Source organism: Ricinus communis, chromosome 2 (genome assembly GCF_019578655.1).
Source record: "Ricinus communis isolate WT05 ecotype wild-type chromosome 2, ASM1957865v1, whole genome shotgun sequence".
In the NCBI taxonomy this organism is placed as follows: Eukaryota; Viridiplantae; Streptophyta; class Magnoliopsida; order Malpighiales; family Euphorbiaceae; genus Ricinus; species Ricinus communis.
The window spans coordinates 22,923,308-22,937,683 of record NC_063257.1 but is presented as its reverse complement, the minus strand read 5'-3'; the positions used below and the strand labels follow the sequence as shown (position 1 = coordinate 22,937,683).

Genomic DNA, 14,376 nt, shown 5'->3' with positions numbered 1-14,376 from the left:
TCTACCGCTATGATTACTGGTAAGCGCTTCTCTTCATCCAGGAAGGCATAAACCAAGTGGCTCGTGAACTCCTTCAGTTCTAAAACTGGTGGGTCCTCGAATGAAGTCTTTACTTTCCGCACCCCGGACTGTCAAGAAAAAGATAGGGATCAGTTGACAAGCTCGGCTCGGAAGCCAATAAAGCAATGAGTTGCTCCAACACTTGCTCGTTGGACAACTCCTCCTCATCCTCGGCCTAATGCTACTTGCGAAAGGGTCGAACATAAAATTTCTTGTAAATGGGACTCAACCACATCATTAATCACATCAATAGAACATACGATTATCATAGTCCGGATCGCCCCATGGAAGTGGCCAGTCAAAGGTAATGGTCTCATCATTAACTCTAAGCTTAAGCTTTCCATCGCTTACATCGATAACAGCCCTCGATGTAGCTAAGAAAGGCCTACCTAGGATAAGATGCACAGTGCTATCACCCTCCATATCCATTACCACAAAATCTACAGGAAAGATAAATTTATCTACCTTTACAAGTACATCTTCAACAATACCTCTAGGAATTTTAACAGTCCTATCTGCTAATTGAACACTCATCCTAGTAGGCTTTGGCTCATGCAACCCTAATTTGGCAAATAAACTAGTGGGCATTAAGTTAATACTGGCTCCTAAATCAGCCAATGCACCACTAATTGATAAATCACCAATCATACAAGGGATAGTAAAACTCCCTAGATCTCATCGCTTGAGTGGCAGTTTATTCCAGAGAATAGCTGAACACTCCTCATTAAGCACCACCTGACCAAGATCCTCCAACTTCCTCTTGTTGCTCAAAATCTCCTTTAAGAACTTGGCGTATTTCAAGACCGTGAAATTGCCTCAACAAAAGGTAAGTTAATTTTCACCGCTTAAATAAGTCAAGAAACTTACTCATATTGCTTGTCCACCATATCCTGTCTCAACCTTGCAGGGATATGGTACCGGCCGATGCTCCCGCACAAGGCTCTTTGCCTGTCTTTTTTCTTTCTCTCATTCTCTACCATCTCAAGGTCCGGGTCCTTCCTTACCGGCTCGACTGCATGATTGTATTATCCTTATCGGCCTAAAGGCGAAGAACCGATCAAATTCTTACACCGAACACAAGGTGATAGCTTTGCAATGCTCCTGGGTTTGACTCAGAGTGCTAGGAGCGATCTCAAGGTCTCTCCGAAAGCATCTTAGAAATTTGGCCAATTTGACTCTCCAAGTTCGAATTGAGGCCTCACTGATTCCTAAGTGCACTATCGGTCACTGGAATCTTGTTTTTGTAGATGTCAAAACTTCATCATGAGCTCCTCTAAATTTGACTTCTTTTCTTGGGAGGAGGAGCTTGTGCAGCCCACCGGTTGTTGTGGCCGTTGATGAAGTCTTTGGAAACCGCGACCCCGGGCATTATTATTCCTCCAAACCGAAATTGGGGTGATTGCGCCATCCAGGGTTGTATGTATTCTTGTAGGGGTTATTCTGTTGTCTTGGGGCATTCCCATATAATCAACTGTTCAACATCGGAAGATATAGTAGAATTAGATGGAAAACTAATAGAAGATGAAGCAAACATACCTCCCGCAGATGCAGTCGACCGTAATGCGGGCCACCATAAAACTTCGCAGCCCAACGTTCGTTGCGTGAACTCAAGATTCAGAGTTGGTCGATCTTCTTGGCTAGAAGCTCCACTTGAGCTCGCCAAGGCCAACAGAGTCCACTTGGTTGACCACTCCTTGTCTTCCTGGTCGGCTCTAGAGGATTGCCAACGATAGTTGTTCATGGCCATTTCCATCAAGTTCGAGCTTGCTTCTCTTGCTTAGCGCCCACCGCGCGACATCCACCATCTACCTCGTTGCGAGATTCAACCCATTGTAGAAGGTCCGAACTGCATCCACACCGGCAATCCGTGATGTGGGCAACATCTTAAAAGATCTTTAAATCTCTCCCATGCATCGTACATGCTTTCATCATCAAACTGCACAAAAGAAGATATGTCATTTCTAAGTTTAGCGGTTTAGCGGGAGGAAAATACTTATATAGAAATTTTTCTGACCAACGCCTTCCGGTGTAGTGATCGTCATTGTGGAAGAGATTGCAACCATCTCTTTGCTCTGTCCCTCAAGGAAAATGGAAACAATCTCGGCCCAAATGGCATCATCGGTTGTTCCATTTATTTTGAATGTGTCACAAATCTCCAAAAGTTGGAGATATGTGCATTGGGATCCCTCACGGGCAATTCTCCAAACTGCACGCTTTGTTGGATCATCCGGATAACATTGGCCTTTATCTCAAAATTATTGGCCGCTACAGTCCGACTATACTAATTTTCGTCCCATCCAAAGATGGTCGAGCAAACTCGTACATCGCTCCTCGATCCTCACTCGTGCTGGGGTCATGGTTTTCCATCGTGTCTAGTCTATCCACAGGTACCTCAACCTCAATCTCCTCCTCTTCTAATTGCAACCTCTTCCTTAAGAGTCCGAGGGATCGTTCGGATCGGGATAGAGGCTCTATAAGATTCGAGTTTGAGCTCCCCGGTCATAAACTACCCTGAAACCGAAAGTCCACACAACCACCGATCAACAAAAATAATATAATAATAAATAATAATAAAATTAAAGAATAAATGAATAAAATAAATAATGACTAAATTAACACAAAACAATTCACTCTAGTTCACCATAATTCGACTCGAAGACGCGCGCGAAAACTTGATGGGCTCTTTATGCAACCTACACCTAAGGCAAAGGAACCCACCGATGCAGCCTTAGCACCAGTGAGTATCAAGGTCGATCCCCGGAGATCGGGTGAACCTAGAGTTACTACCTTGCTATGTTATCTAGTCCGAAATAGGGTGTGAAAGTTCTAACATACCGGTAATGGTTATGAGTGTAATTAAGTAAATGAAGGACAACAATGGACAATTAAAAGACAATTGTAAAGAGAGAAATAAATCCAAAAGGGAGCCTAAGTGATGGAATTCTAAAGATGAATTTTATGGATTGCCGATCTTGCTTACCCGTGCCTAAATCCCTGAATTGAATCCGGTTCCTCTCTCGAGCTTATCGAGTTCCTAAACTGCACTAACCTAATGGAATCTCTTCCTATCGGATTACTACAAATTAGCATTAAGTATGATTTAAGACTATTAAGAGTTGTTAGTTCTTAATCCGTGAGTAAATCAACCTCATCTCTAAGTGTTAACTACCGGTCCTTACTATTCAAAATCCAGTTATAACAAGCATTTCTCAATGTCAAGAAACAACCTAATAAACAATTAATCCAACGTCTCAAATTAACCGCATCAAACTTTTATTCTTGAATAGCAAGAAGATTGCAAGAATGACAATTATAAAAAACTAACAATTAAGCATAATCCATCAACAAAGGTGAACCCTAATGGATTCAAAAGATCTAGGCCGCTCATGTTCATAGTCAAAGCAATTAAAGAACAAAATAAGGAAAAACAAATTAAAGGTATGTACACCCTTCTCTTTCAAGTCGAATGAGAAACCCTAAATTGCAAATTCAAAATCTCAAACCCTAGTTGTCTCTTGAATGCTCCCAAAGTTTGTCTTGATCTTCAATTCGATGTTGGAATAACCGGAATCCCCCTTCAATTGATGAAAATTGATCTCTCCGGTCTACAATTGAGGTATAGGAAATATTTGATTAAGTGTGTGTCTTGGAATTGAGTCCAAAAATCGTCCTCTTCAATTAGAATTCAAAATCGCCTATATAATTGATTCAAGACACGTGAGTCCAGTCGTGATGATTCAGACGCTGAGTCCAGTCAGTGATGATTCAAAGACGCCGAGTCCAGTGGCTCTTGAACTGCGGAGTCTCTGTTGCCGAGCCACCACAGGCCGTGCCCAAGCCGGTCGACTCCTTCCGCAGACCGTGCTCAAGGCGGTCTGATCCACCACAGTCGGCCGGAGGCCGTGGTGGCTACTAAGTCGGCCGAAATGGCACAATTGGGGATAGCCTCGATAATTCAAAGACGGCCGAGTCCAAGCCGTGCTCAACCCTCGGGGTGCTTGTTCTCGCCCAATTTGATGGATTTTGCTCCGTAATCACACGTATTTCCCTCGATTACTGATGGTGTCCTTCGAAAATGACCTGAAACGAAAAGGGAAACAAAAGACAGGTGATTCTAGCATAAAACGGGATAATCATGCATAAAAATGTGAACAATCGGGCATGAAAACATGTGTAGTATAATGCTTATCATCTTCATCAACCTGAATTCCATTTGCACTAACAACAAAATCAAGAAACACAAGTTTGTTTGTGCAAAAATCACACTTAGCAAGGTTAGCATATAAAGAATTCTCATGCAAAACCATCAACACCATTCAAACATGTTCAACATGCTCATTCAAACTCTTACTATAAATCAGAATATCATCAAAGTATACTACCATAAATTTTCCAATATACGCATGCAAAACATGGTTTATTAGTCTCATAAAAATACTTGGTGCGTTAGTTAAGCCAAAAGGCATGACCAACCACTCATACAAACCAAATTTAGTTTTGAATGTTGTTTTCCACTCATCACTTATATTCATTCTAATTTTGTGATAGCCACTTCTCAAATCAATTTTAGTAAAGATAACACTATCATGCAATTCATCTAACATATCATCTAACCTAGGAATAGGATGACGATATTTAATGGTGATCTTGTTAATTGCATGACAATCAACACATACGCCAAGACCCATCTTTCTTAGGGACTAACAAAACACGAATAGCATATGGGCTAAGACTTTCCCTAACATAACCTTTACTTAGTAATTCCTTAACTTGGCGTTGCAACTCTTTGGTCTCCTCGGGATTGACTCTATAGGCTGGTCTATTTGGAATGGATGACCCCGGCACAAAGTCAATTTGGTGCTTTATCCCCCTTAGTGGTGGCAACCCACTAGGTAACTCCTCGGGAAACACATTGTCAAACTCCTGCAAAACACTTACAAACACACTAGGAAGAGAAGAGTTAAGATTATTAGTGTTAAATAAAGTTTCCTTATACATAAGTACAAGTGCTTGCCTATTTTCACTCAAAGCCTTTCTCATATCTCGCTCTCTAACTAAGAAACTCATTTTTTCTCACTTGCCTCCCCTTTTTCTTGCGCCTTACTCATTCTTTTGCTCATATTCTTGCGCAAACCCTCGCTGAACTCTCCTTTTACCACTTTTTGCTCTCGCCCCTCATTATTTTCCACACAACTCCCTTTTTGCTTGTGCACCTTTTCTTTTTCATGTGCACTCTCACACTTTCGTTTTCCTTTCTAATTCCACTTTGATCATTAAGCCATTGCAAGGTGTATGGCTTAGGGTGCTTAATAGTTGGCAGTTTAAGTTTATCAACCATCATAGCACTTGCTACATTAGTACAACTATCCCCATCAATGATTAAACTACAATTAGCATCATGCTTTTGTACTTTACATGTAGTATGGAATATGTTTTTCCTTTGAGCATCATCATCAACAGGTTGTAAATTAAGAGTTCTAAAGGTCACAAGTACATTACTAACCTCACCCAATTGCACATCATCACAATCCTCCAACTCAGGCATGTCTAGGTAATCCTCCTCACTAGGTTCGGATTCTTCATCACTCTCAAAGACCACTTCACCATTTCGAATTGCCATGGTTCGCTTGTTTGGACATTGGGAAGATATATGCCCATACCCCAAACACTTGAAGCATTGCACTTTTTTTGATTTAAGGTCACCTTGTGTCGTTGGCTTAGTGTTAACATCAAGTTTAGGGGCTGCCTTGATGTCTTTTAATGCCTCACAACCCTTGTTAGGGGGCTGGTTGCTCCCTTTCCATGTGTTACTCCATTTTAAGCTAGTGGCAGCACTTTTACTCTTGGTTATCAATTACTTTTCCACCTTTATGGCCATGTGCAACATGTCCTCCATCTCTACATAATGCTGCAATTCAATTATGTTAGCAATGTCATGATTCAAACCATGCAGAAATCTTGCCATTGTGGCTTCCCTATCCTCATCTATGTTGGCTCTTATTATAGCTATCTCCATATATTGTCAATACTCCTCAATACTCTTACTACCTTGTACTAAATTTTGTAACTTGTTGTACAAATCCTTTTGGTAGTGGCGATGGCACAAACCTTTTACGCATAATGCGTTTAACCTCATCCCATGAACCAACTTCAGGTTCCGCATAACGCCTATGACTACTCACCAATTGATCCCACCAAATGGCAGCATAATCATAAAATTCAACTACTGCAAGTTTAACCTTCTTAGACTCACTATAGTTATGACATTCAAAAACTCTTTCAGCCTTCTTTTCCCACTCTAAATAAGCTTCAGGGCCACTCTTACCATGAAAAAATGGTATTTTCATCTTAATACTACCCAAATTGGTGTCAATTTTGGGTTGGAGACTATGTCTAGACCCTTTAGACTCACTTTCTAGATCATTATCAAATCCGTCCCCTTTAGACATTTTAGGCATATCATTCAATAACCTAGTTAATTTGTCATCTTGTTTTTGAAATTGTCTTTGCATATGTTCTACTACATCTCTCAATGTAGAAGCTAAATTTTCCAAAGTCAATGGTTGTTCAGATGACATGGTTAACCTAAAAGACTATAAAAGAACAAAAAAAAAGACGTGATCAAGTGTTATACTCTAGAGGCTTCTTATAGTCAAAGGCAAAACAAGAAAAGATCACTCTCTCACGTGTTTCACTCACAAAGAATTGAATTCCTTATAGAAATTAAATCAAATTGTTCTAGTAATCACAAAAACAAGTTTTTCACAACCTCTTAACGTTTACTAATTCTGAAGTTCAATAAAACACTCGTGAATCAATAAAACGAATTATAAGCGTGTGAACAAACAAGCTTACAACTAATAGAACAATACTCAATTAACCCAAAAGAAAAGCTTTTTAAGAGAAAACAAAAAAAATTACCCAAATAGGAATTTCAAGAATGAAGAACAGCTTCAATCAATTTAAAAAAAGAATTGCAGAATGAATCAATCAAGAATCAATTCTTCAAGAACCACCCAACACAAACGGTTAGGGTTAGTTTTCCGTTCCTTTCCTTTTTTTAAAAAAAACTGCCTTGGTATGCGAGCAGCAATGAAAATAGTATACTTTTTTTTTAATGATGCGAACAGAAATTGAGATGAAATAGAAGACAGACCCTTAATTGAAAAGAAAGTAAACCAAACTTACAAGTTTGGCTCTCATACCAAATGATACGAACTCGAACCGGATACGTTCAAACACCAAGATGAGCAATGGTGAGAAACTCAAACTGATAAACGCTCTCTCTATTTAAGAGGAAGCACCCTTACCAATAAGTTTGAATTATCGCCCCAAGATCTAACTTGAAAGTTTGCAATTGATTATGGAACTAACAAAATTAGCAATAGAATTACTAAGCCCTTTAGTTATAAATAGATGAAGAATGTTCAAACAACCCAAGAAACTAATAAGAAGTTAATTGATTGATCAAACATGTAGATGTGAAACTAAATTAAACAAGTTAATTTAATCTCAAGAAATTCAAGAGTTAACAACTCAAGGAAAATAAACTTCATTCAAAATGATGTATTAATCTCATACCTTTGGCTGAAATACATAGCTCTATTTATAGAGTCTTGAAATGATTCTAACCTTAAAAAGGACTAAAAGATAAGCAATAAAAAATCAAACCCTAAAAGACTCCTAATATGCGGCTGCCTCCTTTAGAATTTTAGGAGATAAACCAATCTAGAATAAAACTCCCTAATTAAGATAAACAATATGGAAATAAATAATTCTATCTAATCTCTATCTTGTAAAGAGATATGTGGCTGCCTCCTTCTAGAAGCATAAGTGGCGGCTGCCTCCTAGGGTTAGGTGAGACATCCCATGCTTCTAGAAACCCTAGGAAGACTTGTTGACTTTGATCTTTGACCTTTGACCTTGACCTTGTTCCATGAATGGAAGCTAAGCTTCATTAGTAGCAATTAATGTTACTATCTTCAAGGCTTTGTCATCATCATCAAAAACACCATCATTAGCCATCTTTAAAGCATGCTCCAAGTAAGAATTTAAGGCTTGCTTGAACTTCTTACTCCTTGCTCGTGTCATTGGTCCTTCATAGGCTAGTGGGTCCAAACTAGTTGACTTGGATGCATCCTTGGTTGCATCAGGATTACAGAGGAGACTTTCTGAAGTCCAGTCAAGGAAGAATTTTATGTCAGGATGGCATGGTTTTGTATCGATTACCGCAACCAGATGGATGATGTGACGTGGGTGATGTGATGTGGATGATATGATATGGATGTTAAAGATATTCTGTACGTGCAAGGGACACGTTGTTAGGAAAGAGTTTGGCTAACTGGATTTTTGGCAGAACCAGAGTTGGTCCTGATCATTTTAAAGAAGATTCCTTTTGCCTTGTGTGCAAGCTTCGAAGCATAGGAGTGTTATGACCAAGTGGGAGCTCGTGGAGATTTGTATTAGAGAGTATGTATTCCTAAGGCGTTTCATGTGCAAAAAGTGATGCGGCTTGGTAAGAAAAGCGAGTTAGCTCTTATTGTGTGGAACCCTTGGATTTATCGGCAGGATTAGTGAGGTGGCATGCAAGTTGGACTTGCCGCCAAATATTTTTCTCGCAGGTCAATCCGGTATTTTATATATCCTTGTAGAGGAAGTATATTTTTTATCTTTCGCTTATGTTGCAACTTCAGTGTGTGGAAGTAAGTAAAGATTTGACTTTCAAGGAGTAGTCAACCAGGATTGTGGATTCTCAAGTTCATCAATTTCGCTCTTGAGTATTGCTGATGGCCAAGATCTTGTGGTTGAATTATTCTATCGAGGAAAGTACCCCGAGAAGTCTAGCTGGAGATGAGAGATTCCTACTCTCATTAGTTTCAATCTTAGTGTGAGTCTTTTATTTTAAAATTCGATGGCGAATTTTCTTAAGGGGGGAGAATGTAATACCCGAAATTCCTTTTTGATAATAATAATATTAGTAATAATTAATAACAAATTTTTATTTAAATTAATATTACTTTATTTTTAATTAGTTTAATTGGGATGATTTAAAGTAGAATTTCAATGCTAGATAAAAATAAGAGAGTTATTTTTCTATATCAAATTAGTTTGATTTTCAAGAAATTAATTAAGTAAATTCCTTGGGCAATAAATTATGTTTTTGGTCATTTAATTTTCTCCCCAATATGAATATATGAATTAAAAATTCTATATTTGAAAGTTATGAAAGAATTAATAAATAATATTTTATAAAAGAATTTATTTAAGAATGATGAATCTTAATTAGCTAATGGTGTTGATTTAATTAGAAAATAGTTAGTAAATTGATTAATTAAGTTAACTAAGTGTTAGGATTAAATTGGCAATTAATTTTGGAATAAGGATTGAAAATATAATGGTTTTAATTTGGGGTTTTAAATGAAAATTTGTATGGTTAGTATTTTTGTAATTAAATGTGTCGGTAAAGGCATTTTGATAATTTTACATTTAAAAGCAAGGGTAAATAGATAATTCTATATTTTCAATAATTCTAATTTGGCCCAAATTAAATAGTTAAGGGCTTAATTGAAAAGCTAAAGAAAAGTTTAAGGATTAATCAGAAATTTTGCAAGGCGAAATTGTTGTAATTTAAGAAGTTAAGGGACTAAATGGTAAAGAAGAAAAGTTCAGGGACCAAAAGTCGATATGGAAAGGAAAAGGAAAGAAAAGAAAGAACAAAGAAAGGAAGGAGGAAAAAGAGAAATTGAGGAAAGAGGAGAAGAAAAAGGAGAGGGAGGATTGGCATCCGTGGTAAAATGCAGGTAATTGGCAAGCCGGCGGTTAGTGTCGGAGCAAGGCGGCATGACGACCACGGGTCGCTCTGGATCAGGTGTTCAAGTCGTTCCTGGATCATCTTGTCATTGTATTCATTGATAATATCTTGGTGTACTTCAAAAGCGAAGAGGAATACGTGTGGCATCTAAGGATGGTAGTTCAGACATTAAGGGAGCATCAGTTGTACGCTAAGTTCTCCAAGTGCGAGTTTTGGTTAGAAAGCGTTGCTTTTCTAGGTCACGTTATGTCTAGAGATGGTATTTAAATGGACCCTAAGAAAGTGGAGGCGGTGACTGACTAGCAAAGACCAACCATGGTGACAGAGGTTCGTAGTTTTTTGGGTTTGGCAGGCTACTACCATCGATTCGTGTAAGACTTCTCGAGAATCGCAGCGCCTTTGACTGAATTGACTCAGAAGAACGTCAGGTTCCAGTAGACTGACGCGTGTGAAAGAAGTTTTCAGAAGCTAAAAGACTGTTTGACTTCAGCTTCGATGTTGACCTTACTCTCTAGGACTAGTGGATTCACGGTGTATTATGACACTTCTAGAGTAGGTTTGGGTTGCGTTCTGATGCAACATAATAAGATAGTGGCTTATGCATCCAAGCAATTGAAGAGGCATGAACAAAATTACTCTACTCGTGATTTGGAGATGGCAGCAGTAATCTTTACCCTAAAAACTTGGAGGCACTATCTCTATGGTGAGACATGCGAGATATACACAGACCATGAAAGTTTGAAGTAAATTTTTCAACAAAAAGAATTAAATCTGAGGTAGAAGAGATGGTTGGAACTTCTAAAAGATTATGATTATAATATTCTCTATCATCCAGGTAAAGCGAATGTCGTGGCAGATGCCTTGAGCAGGAAGTCAGTATGTAGTCTTACTCATATCAGTGCGGAGAAGAGACATCTGACCAAAGAGCTGCAAGAATTGTACGACTAAGGGTTGCAGATGGAGGTATTAGAATCGGGAGTATTGTTGGCACATTTCAGGATTAGGTCTGTGCTTGTTGACAGAATCAGGTTAGCTCAGAATCAGGACCCATAGTTACAGAAAATCTTGGAAGAAATGCAGCAGGGTCAAGCTAATGATTTTTTTATAGATGATGGTACTCTCAGGATGGGTACTAGGCTGTGTGTTCCCGATGTGGATAATCTTAGGAAGGAGATTTTAGATGAGGCTCACTGTATAGCTTACTGCGTGCATCCAGGCTCTACCAAGATGTATCACAATTTGAATGGCAATTATTGGTGGAGTGGAATGAAAAGGGATGTGGAAGAGTTTGTCTCCAAGTGTTTGACGTATCAACAGGTGAAATTGGAGCATCTGAAGCCATCAAAGTTGTTAGAACTACTTCCCATACCATAGTGGAAATGGAAAAGTATCACTATGGATTTTATTTCGAGTTTACCCAAGAATTCTGCTAGTTATAGTTCTATTTGAGTAATTGTGGACCGATTGACTAAGTCAGCGCACTTCCTTCCTATGAAGACTACTTATTCTTTGGCTAAGTATGCACGAGTGTATCTAGAGAAAATTGTCAGTTTTCACAGTGTTCCTATTTCTATAATGTCTCCTAGAAGACCACAGTTCACTTCGAGATTTTGGAGAAAGCTACAAGAAGAGCTTGGTACTAGATTGGACTTCAGCACAACCTTTCATAATTAATTATGATATGTGGTGTGTTGCGGAGTTGGGGAAAAATAATGCAGTTTTGGTGGCCCTACCTCCGTTAAATAATTGTGGAATATTTGAAGTGTCTCTAACAGGTTCTGGACCCATTATACGAGGGCAAACGTCCATATTTTAGGGGAGGTTCTGCCGAATTTTCGGTAGAATTTCTGAGTTTGAATTTCTTAGGCAGTCTAATATAGGAGTTTAGGCCTAGAAAAAATTAAGAATATCTTATTAATTGAGTTATTTTTATGAATATATGATATGTCCGTCCAACCAGCTCCATCAGATGAGTAGGAGCACACTGCAAAACGCGGCAGAACTGTGGGCGCCGGCTTATTTGGGCTGTAAAAATTTGACTGCCGGAGGAAGGTCTCTGGTCAACCGTTGCTCTCTAGGCGCCGGCTTATTTAGGAATCAAGTGATCAGGCTGGATTTAAGGACCCTGGTTTAGCTTTGCTCTCTGGGCGCCAGACCTATTGGAATAAGAGAGCTGAAAGGTTGCTAGTATTGAGGTTAGGGTTCTGCTGAGGCACTCGTCCCATAAGCATTTAAATTGTATTTTTTTGACTTATGGAATGACACATGTTTTAATATAATATGATATATTATTCTGATTAAATAAATATTTTATTGAAAAGACTATATTTGGTATAGGATTATATGATTTTAACTTACTCTCGAGGCTGATAGTCTCAATTTTAAATTTTTTAGATGACAGCTAGGTTCTCCGTCGTCTTCCTCTTGACAGCCTAACTTCCTTTATCCTTCGGGCTTATTGTAATTAATTTCTATTTTTGTATTTTGAATTACTTAAAATTCTAAACTCTCTGCAGTAGTGTACCTGATATATTATGTTTGAATTTGGTCTGTAACAAGTTTTGGAATGTTTACTAGCATCCAGCTGGAGATATTGTTAATGTAATGCTCGGTTATTTTAATAGTATGTGTCACGACCCATTCTGTGGGCCTGTGACTGGCACCTAGGGAATGGGTAAGCTTAAGGCCACCGAATCCTGTAGTAAGCTTTATAGACCAATAATTCAAACAAACGTTAATAAAATATAATTAATCATGACTGACATACCATAAATAATTCTATCAGGTCTTTATAACATCCCACGTCCAACATGGACCAGAATAATCACAACAAATTAAAATTTCTCTACTGCGGATGGTCTAGAGTAAACAATAACAAAAGTATGGAACTACAGGTTATTTACAAAAGTCAGAAGGAGAAGAAGTCGGACTATCAAAATGCAGGACGGTGAGGAACTCTAACTGTCACCTGAAAAATGAAACTGAGACTGTCAGTCTTAGGAGTGAGTTAAAATCAAATAATTTGGTGACTATTGCCGTCTTCTTAGAGAATAATAATCATTACAATCAGTATAACATACCATGTACATCAAATACGAGTCATTTTATAATCATACCATAATCTTTAAAAATAAAATACATTTTAACATTTGTGGGACGAGTGGCTCAGTAGAACCCTAACCCAAAATTACTAGCAGCCCTTAGGCTCTCTTAATCCAACAGGTCTGGTGCCCAGAGAGCGAAGTTCGACCAGGGTCCTTATATCTAGCCTTAACACTTGATTCCTAGCTAAGCCGGCGCCCAGAGAGCATTGCTCGACCAGGGACCTATCTCCGGCAGTCAACTTTCACAGCCCAGAGAGTTATACTCGACTAGGGCAAAAATACATAATAACCTTATTACCTGTCTTTAATCATTACCGGTGCGCACGCGGTCCTGATGTAACCCATCAGGTGGCATGTTCTACTAAAACCTTATCACAAAGTCACAATCAACACATATAATAATAATCATAGTCTAACAAAATCATTCAACGCATATCGAAATAAAGATTTAGAAATTCGAAAAAAGCAAACATGCAATTTGTGTGGGGAAATAATAAATGATTGTATTTAGTATAACGTTAACTATCAAAATAACAATATAATATTACTAATAATAATATTAAAATTGTCCTTAGTAATTAATAATTAAATGAAATTATTTATATTGCGATACTAATAATCATATTAAATATAATTTCTAAAGTAGCATATTAAATTTAGACTAGGTAATAGTGTAGAGATTATGTGACTTTAACTCACAATTCTAACGCGTTCCGTAGTCCGCTCCCACGCCTCGGGTGGAGCTGGCGGGAAGGCTGGATTATCTAGTCACGAGAAATATTCAGTCAATAGACATTCTTAAATTTTTCCTAGACCTAGACTCCTAGAGTAGACTACCTAAAATTAAATTAGACTCGAGAAAACTGTCAAAAATTCGGCAGAACTTCCCCTAAATTACGAATATTTACCCTCCGTAAAATGGGTCCAAAACCTTCCAAAGACACATCAAGTATGCTGGAATTAAATAACAGGAGTCGAGCCACAAGAACTGCATTAATATTTTCCGCAACACCACAGCATAATTAATTAAATTCAATTTATTTTTAAACTAGCCATCACAAGCAATTAATAGTCACAATAATTTTCTAATATTACAACATAATTTTCAGAGTCTAAATAAAATTATACCGAGTCGAAATTGAAATATTTCGCGCGTTCGGAAAACACCAGGGTCTGAAAGCTGATCCTGCCAACGTTATCGGAATTCGAATCCGTAAGTGCCTACGCGAAGCCGAGTTGCAGGGAGTTCGAAAGTACAAGAATTTTGGCTGGAAAGGTGCTGCTCTGGCGACATTTCCCAAGGCTGCCAGCGAGGATTTTCCGACGGAGGAGAGTTGCTTCCGGAGTTTTCGGGGGTGGGGAGTTTGTTTCCAGCGTCGGTTTGCCAAAAAGATGCCGGCA

At 38.4% G+C, this 14,376-nt stretch overlaps 1 protein-coding gene and 1 non-coding gene across 2 annotated transcripts; both read left to right on the top strand.

The window, feature by feature from the left end:
* The first annotated feature begins 1,922 nt into the window (after nucleotides 1-1,922).
* On the top strand, nucleotides 1,923-2,029 carry LOC125369385. Its single transcript, XR_007214940.1, has one exon. It is a non-coding gene; the product is annotated as a small nucleolar RNA R71 (small nucleolar RNA).
* A 7,995-nt stretch (nucleotides 2,030-10,024) lies between these two features.
* LOC125369299 lies at nucleotides 10,025-11,245 on the top strand. Its single transcript, XM_048371317.1, has 4 exons — nucleotides 10,025-10,130; nucleotides 10,707-10,809; nucleotides 10,894-10,899; nucleotides 10,996-11,245. Exons 1-4 carry the CDS (start codon nucleotides 10,025-10,027, stop codon nucleotides 11,243-11,245), a joined length of 465 nt encoding a protein of 154 aa, XP_048227274.1.
* The last annotated feature ends 3,131 nt before the right edge of the window (nucleotides 11,246-14,376 follow it).

Bases quoted from the DNA above. Each gene is read 5' to 3' on its own strand.
- LOC125369299 (XM_048371317.1), top strand. From the start codon at position 10,025: ATGGTAGTTCAGACATTAAGGGAGCATCAGTTGTACGCTAAGTTCTCC. The intron at 10,131-10,706 runs GTATTTAAATGG...TCTATCATCCAG, and splicing joins TCACGTTATGTCTAGAGATG to GTAAAGCGAATGTCGTGGCA.